At 35.0% G+C, this 20,638-nt stretch overlaps 1 protein-coding gene across 1 annotated transcript in view; it reads left to right on the top strand.

Annotated features, from left to right (window-relative positions):
* Efcab3 (EF-hand calcium binding domain 3) overlaps positions 1–20,638 on the top strand; it is a 494,429-nt gene that overhangs the window by 119,613 nt on the left and 354,178 nt on the right. The window contains exons 27-31 of the mRNA XM_005402243.2: positions 9,667–9,732; positions 10,739–10,882; positions 12,468–12,539; positions 16,310–16,453; positions 19,671–19,742. Of these exons, the coding sequence (XP_005402300.2) occupies positions 9,667–9,732; positions 10,739–10,882; positions 12,468–12,539; positions 16,310–16,453; positions 19,671–19,742 (498 nt within the window). The remainder of the gene's footprint in view (positions 1–9,666; positions 9,733–10,738; positions 10,883–12,467; positions 12,540–16,309; positions 16,454–19,670; positions 19,743–20,638) is intronic.

Below are 20,638 nucleotides of genomic sequence, written 5' to 3'. Positions count from 1 at the left end.
CAAGTGACTAATCTGATCATAGTATTCTTAAGCTATTAGAAGCCTGCAGTTCTTACTTCAAAGCCTATGGGTATTTTGAAGACCCCTAGCATGACCACAAGTTAGAAGTGCTGGAAATGTGATTCTCTGCTTTGGAGCTATTTAGGAAAACCTAAAGGAACTTGTACAAATTGTCTTAAGAATCTTGTTTCTTTTTATCCTTTTCACACCCTTACGCTCCTTCCTTCTTTTGTTGCACCTTTCAGTCCTTTATTCCTTTCTTTTTATTAAATTCAGTGCTAGATCCAGCCCTTGCCCAAAATTCAGACAAAAACGTAGAAACCATATGTAGGAGGTGTGAATCTTAATGCATGCACTGAAGAGATTCAAGTCTCTGTTTTATTTTATTGTAAAATATATCAGACTTAGCAGAAGATTGTATTAAAAATACATGCACAGTTCAAGGAATAATGTCAAAAACCACTCTCAAATTAGAAAATGAATCATTTTTAGTATTCTAAAAGCCTCCTATATAAGCCATGCATGATTCTACCCCTCTCATTTGCTAGCAGAGGTAATTCTTATGCTGTCATTTGGGATAACCATTTTTTCTAGCTTTTGTTTATAGTTTACTATATATCTGTCCCCTAAAATATAATATCTATCTATATAATGTGTCTGTGTATAGTCACTTTGACTTGTTCTTGTATTTTATATAAATTGAATGATACTTTATATATATTTGTAGTTTGCTTTTATCTCAGCATTGTTAGATTTATCCAGAGGGATTGTAGTTAGGATTTGTTCATTTTTACTACTGAATAGTTCTCCATTGCAAGGGCAAATCACAATATAAAAGCAAACGCGCTCTGTTGTTCATGAACTTAGAATAGATTCAAGTCTTTGGATAATTCTACTATGGAAAAGAATGTTTTGTGTTTAACTCTTGATGCACAGATGCAAGACTTTCTTTGAGCATATTATTAGGCAAATTGCTAGGTCTTAGGATATGTTCATATTCTACTACTTTTTCTCATTGACCTATGTTATTTCTGCATTTGTTGTTTGTAGTTCTATGTTTTCTTTCTTTGGTCTATTTTTCTATCTTTGTATATCAGTTCCACATACTAGTAATGTAAGTAATGTCTGATGTTTTCAAAGTAGATGTAATAGTTAATGATTAGTTGTTTGATCAATCTTGTATGTCTCTATTTGTTTTCCTGAGAAACCACTTTGAAGATATCAATAAGTAATACAACAACCATGGTTAACTTCCTACAACTTTGTTTGTAACTGTTTTGTTTGTATTGTTCTTATGCTATTTTGTAAATGGATGTCTGTCTGTTGATATGTTTTCCTTCTTTTATTTTTAAAATAACAAACAAAAAAAAAACCCAAAGTAGATGTAATGATTTACATTGCCAGTAAAGTATGAGGGTTCTTTTTGTTCTGTATCTTACTTAGCACTTGGTATTGTTATATTGTTTTGTTTTGATTTTTATTTACGCTGATTACTAATAAAATTGAACACTTTACCTATGTTTTTAGCTATTTGATTTCCTATTTATAATGAAATGCCCATTCAAGAGTTTTGCAATTTTTTTTGAAATTTCTTTTTTTTTCCAATGATGATTTAGGGCATCTTTATATATTTTGTGTGCTAGTCTTTGGCACTATATTTTGCCAATATCTTCTGTCAGGCTGTAACTTGTCTTTTTGAGGCTTTATGGTATCATTCATTGAACATTACTTTGTACTTTAATGTATTCAAATCGATCAATTGTGGCTTTATTGGTAAAGAGGTACATTTCATATCTTATTAATCCTGCTACTCTCTTGAGATCCTGAAGGAATTCTTCTATATTATCTTCTGAAAGCTTTATAGTTTTGCTTATTGCATATTATTTGTTGAGAAATTGTCCTTTTCCTCATTGACCTATATTATTCCTGTGTTTCTTAAGTGTTTGTAATTGTATGTTTTCATTCTTTGGTCTGTTTTTCTATCCTTGTATATCAGTTCCACATACTAGTTTTTAAATTACTTTTATCAGTATGTTTGCAGTGTATAATGATTACAGTTACCATGGGAGATTGCTACATATACATAACACATCTCAGTTCTTTTTATTATGGGAGATTGGTACACATACATAACACATCTCAATTCTTTTTGTCTCTTTCCCCTAGCAAAAACTATGCTATCCTGGCAGTAGCAATGAAATCAGCAATAATAGAGTTGAAGACAAAGTGGATACTGACATACCATAAGAACCAATAAAAGCTACTGCTATACCACCCTTAATGATCTAAAAGAGAACTATTAACTAAAATATAGACACAGAAACAAACCACAGTTTGACATACATTAAGTACCTACTAATACAATGACTATACCGCAATTGACAGTAGATAAGATTTCAACAAAATAGCATAGAGTCAACTAAATATCTACAGATTAAAGCTTGGTGGTAATGCTAGTGAAGATGGAAGGGGTAAAGAAGGGGAAAAAAAGGAAGCTGAATCTGAAAAATAAAGAATAAAAAGATAAGGAGGTACTAAAAGTGAAATAAAGGACCCTATTAAGAGAGAAGAAAATTAATAGGATTAGATATAAGTAACAGAAAAGAATAAACAAAGACAAAAAGAGAAAACAGACCAATGTAAAGGCAAAAAAGAGAAAAAACAATGAAGAAAAAGAGAAATAGATAAAAAATTCCTTCATTTAAAACTTTTTATCAGTGTATGTTGACTGTAATGGTTACAGTCATTGCAAAGAGTTGGTTCATGTACATGGCATGTCTTATTTTTTATTCCCTTCCCTCTTTCCTCCATCTCTTGGTCCCTATAACTTTTGCAAAACATCTATCTCCTTATTTCCAATTATCTTTTATTTTGTTCTCTAATTTATTTTTATTTTGGGTTTATCAGAAAAAGAAATCATGCAATATTTAGGCTTCTGTGTCTGATTTATTTTACATAGCATGGTGGTCTTAAGGTATATCCATTTTCCTATGAATCACTCAAGTTTATCCTTGTTTATTGCAGAGTAGTTTTCCATGGTGTATAAGTAGAATGTTTTCTTTATCCATTCATCTGTTGACAGACATATATTCCACTTCCAAGACTTAGCTCTTTTTTTATTTTAAAAAATAAAAGAAGGAAAACATGTTAACAGACAGACATCCATTTACAAAATAGTATAAGAACAATACAAACAAAACAGAGTTACAGGCAGAGTTGTAGGAAATTAACCATGGTTGTTGTAGTACTTACTGATATCTTCAAAGTGGTTTCTCAGGAAAACAAATAGAGATATACAAGATTGATCAAACAAGTAATCATTAACTGTTCCTTTCTCTAGAGCAATAGAAGACAGTAGTACAACTATGTTAGCTATCCTGAATATACATACTTACATAATTTCCCCTTCTTTCCCTTCTCTTTTCCTATACCCCAGTTGCCCTTTACTTTTGAGCATTTTCCTTTTGTTTCACAATGTCTATCATACTTCCTAGTTTTTATTCACTCTTTCAGATCTTACACTAGTGAGACAATATGATGCTTACACATGCAGGCCTGATTTATTTCACTTATGAGTGTGATCTCTAGTTGTGACCATTTACCTATAAAAGCGTCAGGTTTATCTTTCCTTATAGCTGAGTAATATTCCATTATATAAAAGTACCACAATTTTCTTATCCAATCCTCAGTGGATGGACATTTGGGTTGCTTTGACAATTTAACAACTACAAATTACATTGCTATGAACATGGGTGCACATATATTGCTGTGAGATCTTGTGGGAAAATACCCAAAAGAGGAATAGCTGGGTTGAATGGGACCTCTAGACCTAGTTTGCTGAGAAGTCTCCAAACTGATTTCCACAGTGGTTTCACCAGTCTGCATTCCCACCAGCAGTGGAAAAGAGTTCCTGTTTCTCCACAGCCTCACCAGCATTTGTTATTGGTTGATTTCTTAATGCTAGTCATTCCTACTGGGGTGAGATGAAATCTCAGTGTTTTAATTGGCATTTCTCGAATGGCTAATGATGTTGAAATTTTCTCAAGTATTTATTTGGCATTTGTATTTCTTTATCTAAGAAGTGTGTATTCATCTCCGCTGCCCATTTTTGGATTGGGTCTTTGAATTTGGGGGTGCTGATGTTTTTTAATTCTTCATATGTGGTAGATAGAAGCCCTTTGTCCAAGGGACAGTCAGCTAAAATTTTTTCCCAATTTGTGGGCTTTCTTTTTACTCTGCTGGTGATTTCTTTAGATGTGCGGAAACTTTTCAGTAGGATGAGATCCCAGTTGTTGATTCTTTGAAGTATTTCATGGGCAGTTTGGTTTTTGTTCATGAACTCTCTGCCTACCCCTGTGACAAGACTTGGCTCTTATGACTTGCCCTGCTATGAATATGGGTATGCATGTCTTACTGTAGCATGATCTCTTGAATGTTTGTGGGAGGACACCTAGGTAGATAATAGCTAGGATCAGTGGAATTTCTATTTTTACATTTTTGAGGAATCTTCTTACTGATTTCCATAATGGTTGTACTAGTTTACATTTCCATCAGTAATGTGGAAAGTTCTTTCTCCCCACACTTTGTTAGCATTTGTTACTATTTGATTTTTTTTTAAACAAGGACACTTACAATTTACATTGTTGGTTCTGCGGCTCAATAATGTCATGAAAGATCCGTGAGCCTCCCCCTTTCCCTTGGCCTTGCTGCCTCAGGTAGCTGCAGTTCCTGGCATCCTATGGCACAGCCTAAAGTGGATAGACAATGAAAGGAGCAAAACCAAGGCGGTAATCAGGCAAAAGATCTACTTCAATTTTTTCCTTTAAATTTTTTTTCTTCATCCCCTTTCCCTCTCCTTCCTACCCGCTGCCTCCGTCTCGTGTGCCCCTTCCCAGCTGAAAAAGCTCCATCTCCCTACTTCCTATTACCCGCCTTTTATTTTGCTCTTTACTTTTACTCTGGATCTATCATGTGAGAGAAACCATGAACTATTTAAGCTTATGTGTCATTTATTTCACTTAATATTTTTCTTTGGCAGTGAATCCATGTACCTACGAATGCCTCATTTATGCTTCTTTATGCTACAGTCATTTTCCATGTAAAAATCACTTTCTAAAGTCTACCATCTGATGAACAGGTTTAGCTGTTATAAACTGTGCTGCTACACACACGGGTACACACGGATCACTGTAGTATGACTGTAGCTCTTTGGGGAAGATACCTAGAGGAGGACCTGCTGGCTTGAATGGAATTTCAAGCTTTAGTGCTGTCTCTTTTTTTCTGCCTACCTTTATGCCCTGCTGTTTTGTGAGGCTCCCCCCTTCGTTCCCCTCAATCCGTATACGCCAGCTGTGGCAGCTACCCACGCTGTGGCATGTCACTTCATGCTACAGGATGGGGAAAGCACTGGGCAGTGGGGAGGGAGTTCAAGCAGACCACTGACTAGTGTCAGCGCTTTCCGATCCAGCTGCCTCTGGAAACCGCGTGCACCAGGCCTGGCTTCTAACCAGGAAAGGTGGTCCCTTGTGTTCTTCTCAGCCTGAGGTTAAAGTTGTCGGGCTGTTCACATCTAGTATCCACCTTGCCGATTACTTTTTCCTGAGGCTGTCTCTCACCCCATCACTGTGGTAGGGTAACACTTGATGCCCTGAATTGAAGCCGTTCTGCGGCTCAGTCTTATCACTTAAACCCTTCCCAAAACACTGTATTCCTGCGCTGGATTTTTTCCCCAGCTGGAGCCCGCCTTGCAGAAGGAGGCTCTTCAGGAGCCAAACCCCACACTGTTTTTGCAGTTTACAGTAGTCGTGGGCTTCTCCTGGGGCTACATCAGGTTGGTCGGTTGGTCAGCATTTCTGTTGCTCTGAGCCGAAAAGAAACAAAATATAGAGCACTCTTCGAGTGGGTCAGCAGGCACGGCTGGGTGCAGAATCCACAGGTGCCACCATCATTTTGGCACAAACTCATTTTATTATGGATTATCTTTTGCATGTATTATTGAGCCATTGGTGTAGTACCTCATTTAGGATTTAAACATCCCCATTTATGAGTGAAAATTAGAGTTCTTCTTACACTAACATTGCCAAACTTTGAAATAAATTATATTCATCATTTGAAGGTATTCTTTATTTTTCTAAATCTTAATAGTTTGTATAACCTTGGAAGTGCATATTTATTTCATGTCTAGTGGAATTATAAAAGAAGCCATTTTACACTTGCAGTTTGGTATGGTTTTTGATTTCTCATTTTTTCTAACATCATGATATTTTAGGCTTTTTGTTTATTCTTGGGTCAATTTTAGTAATTTTTTCTTGTCTAAGAGTTTAGCTTTCATGCTTGAAAAATTTAGTGCTGTAATTATATAAAGTTTTTAATACTATATTTCTCACATTATATAATATTTGTAACATTTGCAGAAATTTTGCCCATGTTCATAGATAATTTATGTTAGTGGTTCATAAATTTTTTTTAACTCTTAGCTCTTAACTCTTAGCTCTTTTAATCTTTTTTGTTTGTTTGTTAACTGTTTTCTTCACTTCGTTTTTATCTTTGTTATTTTCTTCTCTACAATTTCTTTAGGTTTATTTTGTTGCCATATTCCTAACTTCTTTGCAAGGATGCTTAATTCATTGAATTCTAGTGTTTTTTTTCTTCTTTAATGTAAGCGTTTAAACATACATATTTTCCTCAGTACTGCTTTTTAGCTCTATCCTTCAGGTAGTGATATGTAATGTCTTAATTTTGGTTTAGTTTCCTGACTTTTTAATGATTTCTGTCTTGATCCATGGACTGTTCAGTAAGTATGCTTCTTCATTTCCAGATTTGAGAGCATGTTGTTATTAATTTTTCAATTCACTATATTGCAGTAAGTTATTGGAGATTCATTTAGACAGGCTTCATGGATTACAAAATGATCATTTTAGAGGAAATATTCTGTGTATTTAAAAAATTCTATAATTGTTAGGTAAAATTCTTCCATTTAGTAATTGATCAGGTTTATTAGTCATGTTTTCATATCTTCTGTGTCCTTACTCATTTTTTGTTTGTCATATCATTTATTAAAGGGAATTTTAATAATTTCAGTAATGATAATGTATTTGTTTATTTTTCCTTATTTGTCTGGCAGTTTTTTCTCTTTAAGGCTTTGTTATTAGATGCATACAAATTTAAACTTAGTGTAACTTTCTAGAAAGAGAAAAACTATTTCCCCATTGTAAATTGATTCTTTGTTGTCAATAAAACTCTTGCCTTAAAGTATATTTTGTCTGATGTCAATCTAGCCTTATATTTTTTGGCATATTTTCCATTCTTTTAATTTTAACTTTGGTATGTTCTTATTCTCTGGTATTCATCTAAAGAAGTAAAAAATGAACTTGATAATATGTATGTGAAGATTAAAAACAGTAAAAACTAAAGACAGATTTGAAAAAGAAACAGAATTTCTAGAAATTAAAAATATGACAATCTAAATTAATCAGCGAATAAAAATATCAGCAGATTAAACATAAGCGAAGAGAGAAATACAACTGCAAAAGAGTTTGGATAAATTATTCAAAATGCAACCTATAAAGACAAAGAATTGGAATGTTGGAAAAAAATCAAGAAACAGAAGACAAAATGGAAAGGTCCAGTATTCATCAATACAGAGAGGAGAGATCGGGTGTGCCTTAGTCACTTCTCTCATTGCTGAGACACAATACTTGAAACTCACAAATTAAAGACTGAAAGGTTTATATTGGCTCGCAGATTTTGGAGGTGTCAGTCCGTGGTTGGCTGACTCCAAGGCAGGCTGCATGGCAGAGGGGCATAGTGGAGGAGAAGCTGCTCGCAATATGGCACCCAGGAAGCAAGGGAGCCAAGGGAAGGGCCGGCTTCAGGTCATGCCCTAGTGACAGGCCTCTCCCCACAAAACCCCACCTCCTAACATAAGATTTAGCTATAATGCTCCTTTAATACGATCCCTTTTAAAAATCCCCATCTTTGAGCACATTATGTCTTTAGGGGACATTCAGATATAAACCTTAACAGGGTGGCTGCAGAAAAAAATACTTTTGAAGGATTATAGCTGAAAATTTTCCAGAATTGACAGAGATCTTAACTTAGCAATTCATGAAGCCAAATGAATCACACAAAGGTAAAATAAGATCCATACAAAAGTATATCAGGATGAAACTGCAGCATACCAAAGACAGAGAAAATCTTAAATGTGGACAGAAAAAATGAAATCAGCTGCAAAAGAGCCAAATATTCTTGATAGTTTTCCTAGGTATTAAAATCGGGGAAATAGCTTTATACGTTAAAGGCAGGAAAACTCCCCAGTTTTGAAGGAATCTATACTTTGACTCTTTGAAATACAAACTTTGAAATAGAAAGTTTATTCATTTTTGTTTAGAAAAGCAGCTGCCATGCTTCTGGGTTAAAGATGTCCATCAATTTGTTCTCTGTTTTTTCTTTTTGTTCTGGAGATTTCTAACTCTCTACACAGCAAATTGATATGTTTTAGGTATTTTTAAAAATAATATATTTTAGAGATTTTAAAAATTCTCTTCAGTAGGAGAGTTAGTCCCATTGTTCAGCTCTGTAGTACCAGAAATATTTATTTACCCTGTTTTCCTCTGATTATGTTAAATCTGACCCGGAAGGATGACTGGTTCACTATTGGAACCACCTCTTATTTCAAGGTCATAGTATAAGGTGAAAGAAAGAGATGGGAGAAAGTGAAAGATCTTAAGAACTTCTATTATATTTCTTTCATTGCTATTTTACCTTTGGGAATAAGGATACTGTTTCCTTATAAAAAGGGCATGTCTCATGAGGGTCTTTATGGAATACAGGGACCGTTCCAGAGTCATTCCTGCATCTACCATTTCTCAAATTCCTTCAGCTTATACTATTCAGTGTTCCACCGTGCCATGTTATGGGGCAGGGAGTGCTGACCTTGTCATCTCATGAAATAAGAGGCGTTTATTTGTGATGTTATGAATAATTCTGAAGAAATTGAAATTTGATGATTACATCTCCTAAGGATTTTTACTTGAGAAGTGATTTGTGGCTTTGTGAGTTTGTTTTTGTGAGTGGGTACTTTTTTGTTTGTTTCAGTGTTAAGCAGACAGTGCTGATAGTGGGAAAAAATTGAATTTGTCCTCTTTGTCACCAAAAGGAATTTCTTTTTGGAGAGGATATATGTCTTTTTTTGTTTCTTTCTTTCTTTCCTGTCCTTGTTGTAGGAAACATCTTTGCAAATAATGGCCCTACACATTCTTTCATATTCTTTAGAGGTATTTACATATACATTAATAAAAGTTACTGTGTGCATATATTACTGTGTGAATATATGTGTATTATTTTTTGTACTCTTGGGAAATAAATTTGGTAGATTCTGCATGCAAGGCAAGGGCTGTACCCTGAGCCACATCCCCAACTCCTAAATTTGGTAGATTCTGATTATCATTTAAAATGATATAGAATAAAAATTCACTAGAAGATATCAGAATGTATCACAGATAGTAAGGGATGTTTTATAAAATTTTTATTTCTGTTTGCATGTGTGTGCTCACAATTTAGTGTATGTGTTATGATCCTGAAGTTTGAAAGCTGAGTGGAATAACAATACCAGATCCATGTCTTAATGGGTTTAAAAGCTACTTTGTTTGTTTTTTGATTTTACAGAAGAAAAAATAAAAAATATAATTGAGAGTTTCGCTAATTCACCTAAATCATCCACACCATGGAACAGTAAGTATACTAAAATAATAAAAATTAAAAGCAAATCTCTAAAGTCATCCTATGTGTTCTACCTTTTCTAAAATGTAGATTATTTCTCCCTGTATTTAATACTTTATTTCTCTCTATAGTTAATACTTCTTAAAAATTTATTTGAAATTTTGCATTTTCCTTTTCAATTCATTAGCATAATTTATGCTTTCAGTATAATGTATTATTTAGAATTAAATACCTAGAATGTATTTTCTTAAAGGAAATAATTTGTCTCCATATAAGTTGAGACAAATTGAATATGTTATTGCAAAATAACGTATTCACTCCACTACCCTATTTTCTCTCACTTCTGTTAATATCCACATAGATGTTTTTCTCACAAATTTTGAAATATGTTTATGAAAATACAAAAAAGCTCTAGTGCACCTAAAACTACTAGTTAAGAAAGAAAGGCTGTCTAACTCTAGGGCGATGTGACTAAGTGTATTTCAGTCTATGGCAGATTTATGGATGACAATATTCATTCTTCGGCCACTGGAGTCCCATTTCTGTTTCTTGCCTTCTAAAAGCTGCCCCCTAACCGTTGTTGAAAAAGTTTAAAATCTGTATAAAAATGGAGCATGCAATAGAAACACCTTTGAAAGAGAATAATGAATAAACACAAACTGTTACAAACATTTTGCAGAAATTTAACTTTTACCTGGATAAGGGTAGGTTACATTTCTTTTTCTTTTTTCTTTTTTTGGTTTTGGTTTTGGTTTTTTTCCGGTACCGGGAATCGAACTCACGACCTCGTGCTTGCCAGGCAGTCGCTGTGCCGCTGAGCTAAATCCCCAGCCCCTTACATTTCGCTTATTGTTTAATTGATTTTTAAAGTCAAAGCCTCTGAATATATTTGAAAAGCCCTTTTACTCAGAATTCCTTCCGGAGGATATCTGCCGCTCTGTAGGCTATGGGTGTCGCTGCTTAAAAAGGCCTTTGCCCGAGCTTCGTCATCTGTTCTCTATTTTTTCTCCACCTACAGATTTACTTAAAGAGACAGAAACTCTTGAAGAAATTAGAAATAATAAGATGCCTGTACATGAACTAAGCTCCAAACTCCTGAGTGCTGGGATTCCATTAAAGCAGAAGACATTGCAAGAAATCCTGAGATTGGCATCTATTGACGGTGAGTTCTTTTTGAAAGTGCTGTCTATGCTGCATTTCAAGAAGTAGACTTTCTGCATACTGGAAATACATATTGTATATATGTGTGTTCTGGTTTTATTATTTTAAAGTCATTTTTATTTTTGTTACTACCTGTTTGCAGCATGTGGTGCTTACATTCCTTGTGTGGAACGGAGCCATGTACAGAACACATCTTAATGCTTTCTTCGGCTCCTCTGCTCCCTTCCCTCCTCCTCACCCATCTCTTGATCCCCTTCTCAATTGAGGATGATCTAGCTTCCTACTTTTTATTGTATAGTTTTTGTTTTGCTCTTTATAATTTTTTGATCGGGCTGGGGGTTTAGCTCAGCGGCACAGCGCCTGCCCGGCAAGCGCGAGGTCGTGAGTTCGATTCCCCGTACTGGAAACAAACAAACAGACAAAAGAGATGTCATGTATAATCTTTTGATCAATGAAAATGTTTGTTTTATAATTGGAAAATAAAAAAGTACATATATATGGTGTAAAATATGTTTCTACATATAATAGAATTATTCAATCATACTATTATATTCTCACATCATAATTTTTTGTGGTGGCCCTTGAAGTCTACTCTGAGAAATTAAAATATTCATTATGCTAATTATTGCCACCTGGTGTACAGTAGATCTCTGGAATTTACTCCTGCTGTCTAACTGAAGCTTTGTTTTCTTTAAGGAACAGCTCCCATCCTATATCCCCACCCCAGTGCCAACCCTTGATAGCAACATTTTACAGTTTCTAAGAGTCTGACATTTTAGATTCTACACAGAGGTGAGAGCAGGCAGTGTTTGTCTTTCTGTACCTGTCATTTCACTTCACGTACTGCCCGCCAGGTTTGTACACGTGTTGTAAACAGTGGCTTCCTGCTCCTTAAAAGAATGAAGAACACGCCGGTGTGTGTGCTGTTGCATTTTCTTTACTCAGCTGTCAGTGGACACTTAATTCATTCAATATTTTGACTATTGGGATTAATATTGCAATGAGAATGGAAAGGTGTTTGTGTCTTTGATTTTATTTTCTTCCTCTATGCATACAGAACGGGAATTTCTGGATCATACGTAGCTTCATTTTTAATTTTTTGAGGTTCGTGTGGGAATTTTTATAGTTTTTTATAATGACTTTATTAATACATATTTCCATCATCAGGTTATGAGTTTCCTTTTTACAGTATCTTGCTGATGTTTATTTATGTATTTCTTTCTCCAAATAGCCATTCTTAAAATTGAGAGATAATCTGAGTCTTACAAATAGAGTGAGCTAATTAAAATTCATATTGTTTTCTCCTGGAAATATTTTTCAGAAGCATGTTCTATTTAGCATAAAAAATATGGTATAAATATATGTATATATCCACCAATATTTAACTACTTAAGCAAAGTAAATCAATGTAGTTATAATTTTTTTCTTGTGAAGGAACAGATTCTGGGTAAGACTTTTAAACTAATGTTTTTTGTGCTGCTAATTCTCCATACTTATAAAATTTGCCCACCTTCGTCTTTATAGTTGTGTAATGATTATTAGCATGGCACTTTGCCATTTCATAATCCTTGCTCTTTGTTTTTTAGAAAATGATGAAACAAGTCTCAAACAAATTTTGGAGAATTTGGACACAGTTAAGAGTGCTCCTATAAGTAAAGGTGGGTCAATCAACATTTTAATTAGGTATTTGCCATAGTTTTCATTGGCTTTTGTTATCATTATTTTAAAAACAGCATTTTAAGGTGTAATTGATATGCAAAATACTATTTTAAGTAAAATCTATGACTTGAGTAAATGCTGACACATGTACATATTTTTAAAAAATTATCATTACAGTCAAGATAATAAATATTCCCCCCACCCAAAACTTCTTTGTGCCCCTTGGTAATCCCTCCTGTTTTTCTCCATTCTCCTTGCCCATATTCGCAGGAAACCACTGATCTGCTTTTGGTAGCTGTAGATTTATGTCTGCGTTTGCCAGAATTTTATATAAGCATGTGAGCTCTTTTCTTGATGGCTTCTTTTACTTAGCGTAATAATTTTGAAATTCGTCCATGTGTAGACTGCATCAGTAATTCATTCTAATTACTGAGTAGTATTCCATTTTATAGGAACCCTACAGTTGATTTATTTGGTGGCATATATTATGCTACTTTCAATTTTTGGCTTTTACATAAAGCTGTTGTGAAGATTCACATACAAGTCATTAAGTGGACATATGCGTTCATTTCTCTTGGTTAACTTCCAAAGAATGGGTTGGCTAGACCATATGCTATGTGGTATGTTTACAGTTTTTAAAAAATGACAAACTTTTCGAAAGTGGTTACAAAAGTTTTCATTTATCCCCACCAGTCCCAAAATTGTTTTGGAGTTCCAATTCCTCTAAATTCTTATTAGTATTTGGTATTGTCAGTCTTTAATTTTATCCATTCCAGTAAGTAATACTGTATCTCACTGGGTTGTTTTGTTTTGTTTTGCTTTGTTTTGTTTCGGTACTGGAAAGCTTTATCCCTCCCCTTTTTATTTTTTTTAAATAGTCTTGCTAAGTCACTAAGTTGCCCAGGCTGGGCTGGAACTTGTAATCTCCCTGCTTCACCTTCCCAGAGTGCTGGGATTAGAGGTCTGTGCCACCATTTCTGGCTTCTGCCTGTAATTCTACTTTGCCTTTTCTTATTTATGTATGTATTTATTTATTTAGTGTATCAGGAATTGAACTCAGGACTTTGTGTTTTCTAGGCAGGCTTTGTACCATTGGGCTACATCCCCAGTCCAACTTTGCATTTTCTAAGGACTAATGATGTTGAAAATCTTCTGAAATGTTTACTTGCTATGTGTATATTTTCTCTGGTGAAGTTTCTGTTTTCATTTATTTTTAAAGTTGGTTTGTTTTCTTATTTCTTTATATATCCTGTATATGTCTAGTTGATCTGTCTAATGTGATAGTGGAGTATTGAGGTCTCCCATGATAATTGTGTTTATGTTTATCTGGTCTTTTATGTCTAATAGTGTCTCTTTTATGAAATTTAGTGCGCTGTTGGTGGTGCATATATGTTAGTAATTGTTATCTCTTCATGTTGGATTGTTCCCTTAACCAATATGTAGTGACCTTTTCTGTCTCTTTTGATCTGTTTTGCCTTGGAATCCACTTTAACTAAAAAGAGGACCGCTACATTACTTTTTTTTTTAAAATTTTACAGAGAGTAGTAAATGAGAAACAAACAAACAAAAATAGAACAGTAGCAGCTACACTACTTTTTTCAGGTTTCTGTTGCATGAAATGCAGTTTTACAAACTTTTTTAGTGTATGAGTTTCTTCTTTGGTTAAATGTGTTTCTTACATGCAGCATACTGCTGAATTTTGTTTCTTGATCTCTACTGCCAGTCTGTGTCTTTTGAGTGATGGATTGAGACCATTCACATTGAGAGTTATTATTGATAGGTATTGACTCATTACTGTCATCGCCTTATTTTCCTATTACTGATTCCATATCTTTTCCTTCTACTCAACTGCTCACTAAACCTATTGTATTCATTCAGTTAGACCTTTTGTCATTGTTAGTTTCATTTTTTTTTTTCCAGTACCAGGAATCAAACTCACGACCTCATGCTTGCCAGGCAGGCGCTGTGCCGCTGAGCTAAATCCCCAGCCCCTTTTTTTTTTCTATATCCTTCAGAACTTTTTGGAATGCTGGCTTGTTGGTCCTGAATTTTTTATGTGCTTTATATTGTGGACATGTCTTATTTCTCCATCAGTTTCGGCAGATAGTTTTGCAGGTTATATCAGCCTGGGTTGGAAATTGTTTTCTTTTACAGCTTGAAACACTTCATTCCAACCCCCCTGGCTTTTAAGTTTGTGTTGAGGAGTCTGCTGTAATTCTAATGGGTCTATCTTCATAAGTGATTCATCGCTTTTCTCTAGTAGCTTTTAAAATTCTGTTCTTGTGATGGAATTTGGGGGTTTTGAGTACAGTATGTCCCTGGGAGTCTTTCTCATAATCCTGTTTTTGGGGTTCCATATGCCTCATATGTATGTAATTTTTTATCATATTTGGAAAGTTTTCTGTTATTATATTTTTTTGAAACAGGGTCTCACTATGTAGCTCAGGCTGCCCTTGAATTCACAGCGATCCTCCTGCCTCAGCCTCCCTAGTGCTAGGATTACAGGTGTGTGCCACCACACCTAGTCTTCTGTTACTATTTCTATAAACTGGTTTTGTATGCTATTGTGCTCTCTTCTAATTTTTCACTAATTCCAGTTAATCCTAGAGTAGTCTTCTTTGTGCCATCTAGGAGCTGTTGGATTCGTTGTTCATGTTTCCTTATTGTTTTTAAAGTATCTCTCATTAATTGGTCACTGGCACCACCCCATCTTCTAATTCTGATACCTATCCTCACATATCTCCTGTCCATACTTTTCATAGAAATTTTCATCCCCTAAATTTCTATCTGGAGCCTTTTAATGGATTTTAATTCTTTTCTATGCTGGTCATTCATGCTTTTCATCATTTTGTTTCATTCTGCTAGCTTTTTATAGTGTCTTCTGTAGACTCACTCATCCTTTCATTTGGCTCCATGTCTCTCTATCCTTCGTGAGCTTTCCAGTTACCTTGTTGATCTGTTTTGTTACTTCACCTGGTATGTCCTCATTCCCATTGGTAGGTGGGAGACAAGATCTGCCCTCTGCTCCTGATATGTCCTCATTCCCATTGGTAGGTGGGAGACAAGATCCACCTTCTGGTCTGTTCTGAATGTAGGTGGGGGAAAGGCTTTCAAGTAGACTATTGGACAGAATGTTGATGGTCTTGGACTCTGGTTGCTCCCTGCTCTCCCCAGACGCTGTCCTTATCCTGGATCAGGTCCACTGGTTAGTCTTCAGCTCTGCTGCCCCATGCCAAGGGGAGGCTGGCTTAGAGTCAGTAAATGGTCACCTAGATAGTATATATTTTTAAAACCTGAATACTTCCCCTTTTGGGGGGATTTTTAATAACTTAATAAAAATTAAATAGATCAGCGAAACCTGTAATTAGAGAAAAATTTTAGGCATATATTAAAATTTAGGCAGTTTCATGTAGATGTAGATGAGTCTTGAAATCTCTCTCATCATACAAAATTATATAATTCCTAGGAGATTCAAGTAAGGCTATATTTTAATTTTTAAAAATTGATCATTTTACTCAGTTAAAACATTAAAACTCAGCCATCCTATGTTTTGATTTTGAGACAAAATATGTGATTATCTCAGGAACATACATGGAATGAAGGAGTTTTTGCCTCATTTTATTAATTTTAGAAACATAACGATAATATTTAGACAAATATTTGAAAAGTGGCTTGGAATTATAGACACATTGTTTTTTCAGAAAATCGGAAAGTAAAAACGCATTTACAAAGACATGAAATGACTTACAGAGCCTCCATTTGCTTTCAGACATACCTACTGCCCTCAATACCGTCAGCCTGATGAACCGTGACCAAGTTCAAGTGAAGGACTTGAAAGATGCTCTCAGTAACCTCAATATTTCTCTAAAACCTGAAGAATATCAGGTGTTAAAAGAAACACTTGACACTGACGGTACTTGCAATTACAATAAGTTGATTTTCCTCCGAGTACTCTCTTTTTCCCTATCTTTACTCATCACTCCCCCATAATTTTTTATTATCTTAATGGAAACAACGCTCTTAATGGAACAGTTCTACTGTGATTATGCATTTGAAATAAAATCCTTTAGTAAGATTAATAATTTTTAAAAAGCCTTTACTTTATAGCCTCATAAAGTATTCTGTTGTTTTTATCCTACCTCACTACCTAGATTAAAAATTTCCATTAAAGTATATTTGCTTTGAGCACTACTGTGTAAATCATGGAAGGTGCTGTAATTCTGTGAGAAGGTTGTGGTGAGGTAAAATTGCTGATACATAGGCGTATAAGGAGGACTTGCTCTGTTTTACCTGAGGTATTTGTGACATTAGATTGACTGAGTGTGAATCCTTAAAGCTTTCAGAGAAATGGATAGAGAATTTCTGAATTTTGGTAGTTATTGTGTATGTGTTTTTTTACTAATTTAAAATCGTTTCCTGAAAGTGTTTTATTTTTCACATTAATCAGAGGGTGTTGGCATTGCTTCATCAGTCACTTTGACTAGGACCTCTGAGTGGTACAGTTTCAGGGGCACTTTGAATCTATGAGAAAAACAACTCTTGGAATTGTGCTTTGCCCAGCATGCATGGCTGTATGTGGCAGACCTGATGTTTAGTGCCTATTATGTATTGGGTTTTATGTAATATGTAATGTATTCAAAGAAATATAAAATATTTACTCTTGGAAAATTTTAGTATGTGAGGTAAGATGTAAACAACAAGTATATAACAATATAGGGAGTTAATAATCAGTGAATTGAGCATTATTACATGGATACAGGTAGACATAAGGTATTATGGGCATATATACACTAGGGTTTAACCCACACAAGGTTGAATGAAGTTAGTCAGAACAGTCTTCCTGAAGGAGTTGATATTGGAGTTGAATTTTGAAATATGAGAGGTAGACAAAATCAGGGTGCAGGGACCTGCAAAGAGTTAAGAGAGAATACTCAGGGGAAGGGGAAGTAAAAAGAATTGAGATGTGCTGTATACATCTACCAACTCCTTATGGTGAATATAATCACTATGTACTAATGCAAATAAAAATTTAAAAAGAAAACATTTGTAAAATGTGAATGTGCACACAAAAAAGAAAAAGGACTAAAGGAGGGCAAGATCGAAAGCAGAGAGTTATTGTAGAAGGAATGCAATCTGGGTTAAAATTCGTGAATGTTGAACCAAGGCATTGGCTCTAACAGTGAATTGTGCAATATTGAGATTGAGGAGGCAGAACCTCATTATTAATTAGGTTAGGGTAGGGACTGAGCATATATTTCTAACTTAAAGACTTGCTTTAAATGTCTTTCAATAAGATAAAACATAGGAACAGTTAGGTTTTGTGCAAAGATGAGAAAATTTGATTTAGGATGTATTTGTGATGCTTGAGCACAAACTGTTGAAGATGTGTAATGGACGTCAGCCCAAGCTGTAAATAGAAGCTTGGGAGTCATCAACATCAAGCTAGGTAATGTTGTAGAGAATAGTTTATGAAGAACATTACGGAGTGAACAATACAGTAGGAAGGAAGCCAGGAGAAAGCTATATCAGTGAAACCAAAGCAAGACTTCCGAAGAGGATGATTCTAAATAGGACCAAAATCAAACAGTGTTCATTCATTTGGCAGTAACTAGGTAACTTGGAAAGAGCAGTTTCAGGAGTGATGGAAGCCAGACAGAGCAGTGCTTTGAGGTGCGTTGAACAGATACGCTGAATTTATTTTTCAGAAGTTAGGCTTTGAAGAAAAAGAAGAGAATTACCTAGAGGGGAAGGAAGGATCGAAGGAAGGATTTTTGGAAAACTAGACTTAAGAATCGGGTTCATTTCTATCTATCCTTTATCATTTTCTTTGCACTTTGCCTCACTCATATGAGAGAGACAATATGGTATTTAAGCTGTGTGTCTGGTTTATTTCACTCAACATTATATTTTCCAGGTGCATCCATTTTCCTACACTTCTCAAGTATGTCATTCTTTATAGCTGAGTAGTAGTCCATTATATACAGACACTACCTTTTCTTTATCCAGTCATCTGTACATGGATGTTCAGGTTGCTTCCAGGATTTAGTATTATGAGTTGTGCTGCTATAAACATTGGCATGCATGTATGGTGGTAGTGTGATGACTTACACCCTTTGGAGATGATACCTAGCAGGGGAATCTCTGGGTCATATGAAATTTCTAATTTCAGTTCTTTGAGCCATCTCCATACAGATTTCCATAATGGTTGTACTAGTTGGTATTCCCATCAACAATACAGGAGTGTCCTTTTTTTTTTTTTTTTACCACAAACATGCCAGCATTTGTTATTGTTTGATTTGTTAATGATTGCCATTCTTTCCAAGTGAGATGGAATCTATTTTAATTTGAATATCTGTAATGGCCAGAGATGTTGAACGTTTTTTCATATACTTGTTGGCCGTTTGTAATTCTTCCTCTGTGAAGTGTTCATTTGTCTTCCCCCTTTATTGACTGGGTCTTTAATTGTATGTGATTTAATTTTTTTGAGTTCTTTGTGTATTCTAGATATTAGTCCTCTATCTGAGAAGTAGCTGGCAAGATTTGTTCCCATTCTGTATGCTTTCTCTTGCTGCTATTTCTCATGCGGCTGAGGTTCTGTTTTGAAAATCTTTCCCTACACCTGTGTCTTCAAGTGATGGATCTCTTGCAAAAGGAAAGTGGTCCGAGGGAACAAGGATGAGGAATGAGGAGGAGGGGAAGGGAAAATGAAAGGAATAAAGGTGTGCTATGTATGGGAACCTAATATCCCCAATTAATGTAAACACTCTGTGCCAAAATGTGAGCTTTGACAAATAATATCAACAAGTACTAAGAAGGGGAAGGAGGGGGGAGGGGAAAGAAGGGGATGAAAAAAAGAAATAAGCTGTAATATGCGTATGTTACCACTCCCAAAGATGATTATAAACTGTATGAATTGCAAACACATATTAATAAAATTTTAAAATTATAAAAAAAGAACTGCTTTCAATAATCAGTAGGATTTGGATAGGTATATATAGGTAGCATTCTGAATAAAAGTGTACACAGGAAAGAAAATCATAAGATGCTTTATGTTGCAGTAAATAAATAGTAGATTTTTTTATGTTTCTTGATCTATTCATTTATCTTTATACCGTTTTTCCTCTTTACAGAAAGTGGAGACATTTCCCAAAAGGCTGCCCTTTTAGCATTGAAAAGCAATAAGCGTTTTCAAGATTTTAGAGGTGAGAATATGGGGGAGTTATATACAAATATAGAATATAGAATACTTGTGAAAGTGCTGGTCCATTTACATAAAGTATAACGTGCAATAATATTAACACAGTTAATAGGTTCAGATTAAGGTGAGCTTCTTACCTTCACATAAGTCTGCTTTCCAACATCACTTATTGTTAAATAAACCAAATCATGTCTTCTAAAAACACAAGCTAAGGGTTTGGGGATTTAGCTTAGCAGCAAAGAGCCTGCCTAGCAAGCGCAAGGTCGTGAGTTCGGTTCCTGGTACCAGAGAAAAATCAAAAAAATAAAAAATAAAAAATAAAAATAAAAATAAAATTAAAAATAAAAACAGAAGCTAAAATTTTCACACTAAGAACTTTGATTTGATTAATTATATATTCACACAGATCGTAAATAAAAAGCAGTTTAAAGGTGTGGGGTATAAACATGTCTCTTACCTAGTTTCCTATTTTTCCAGTTCCCACTCCCATCTCCCAATAATTAACTGCTGTAATTAGTTTCTTATGGAGCTAGTACAGTACTTGGAGATTTTTATGAATATTACAGAATATGAACATATCTTTTCCCCCTGCCTATTTTCATACAAATGGAAGCATAACATATGCATATAGAATTCTGTATCAGTGATGGCAAACCCTTAAGAGATTGAGTGACCAACTGCAACCCCCAAACCCACTTGTTTATTGCAGAGTGCCAGCACCGCAGGTAACCCTGAGTGCTCGGCTGCTGGGTGATGCTGGGGCAAGTTGGCTCACGCGGCGACAGGCAGGACCCTGAGTGTCCACTGTGCCGTGGGTTTGCCCCCACTGTTTTACACCCTTGAATTGAAAATTTATACTTTTATGTTGACATCAGAACATAAAGAGCTTCCTCATCATTT

The sequence above is a fragment of the Chinchilla lanigera genome, unplaced genomic scaffold (genome assembly GCF_000276665.1).
Source record: "Chinchilla lanigera isolate Chin_1 unplaced genomic scaffold, ChiLan1.0 scaffold00077, whole genome shotgun sequence".
Classification (NCBI taxonomy): domain Eukaryota; kingdom Metazoa; phylum Chordata; class Mammalia; order Rodentia; family Chinchillidae; genus Chinchilla; species Chinchilla lanigera.
This window is presented reverse-complemented; position numbering and strand designations above follow the sequence as displayed.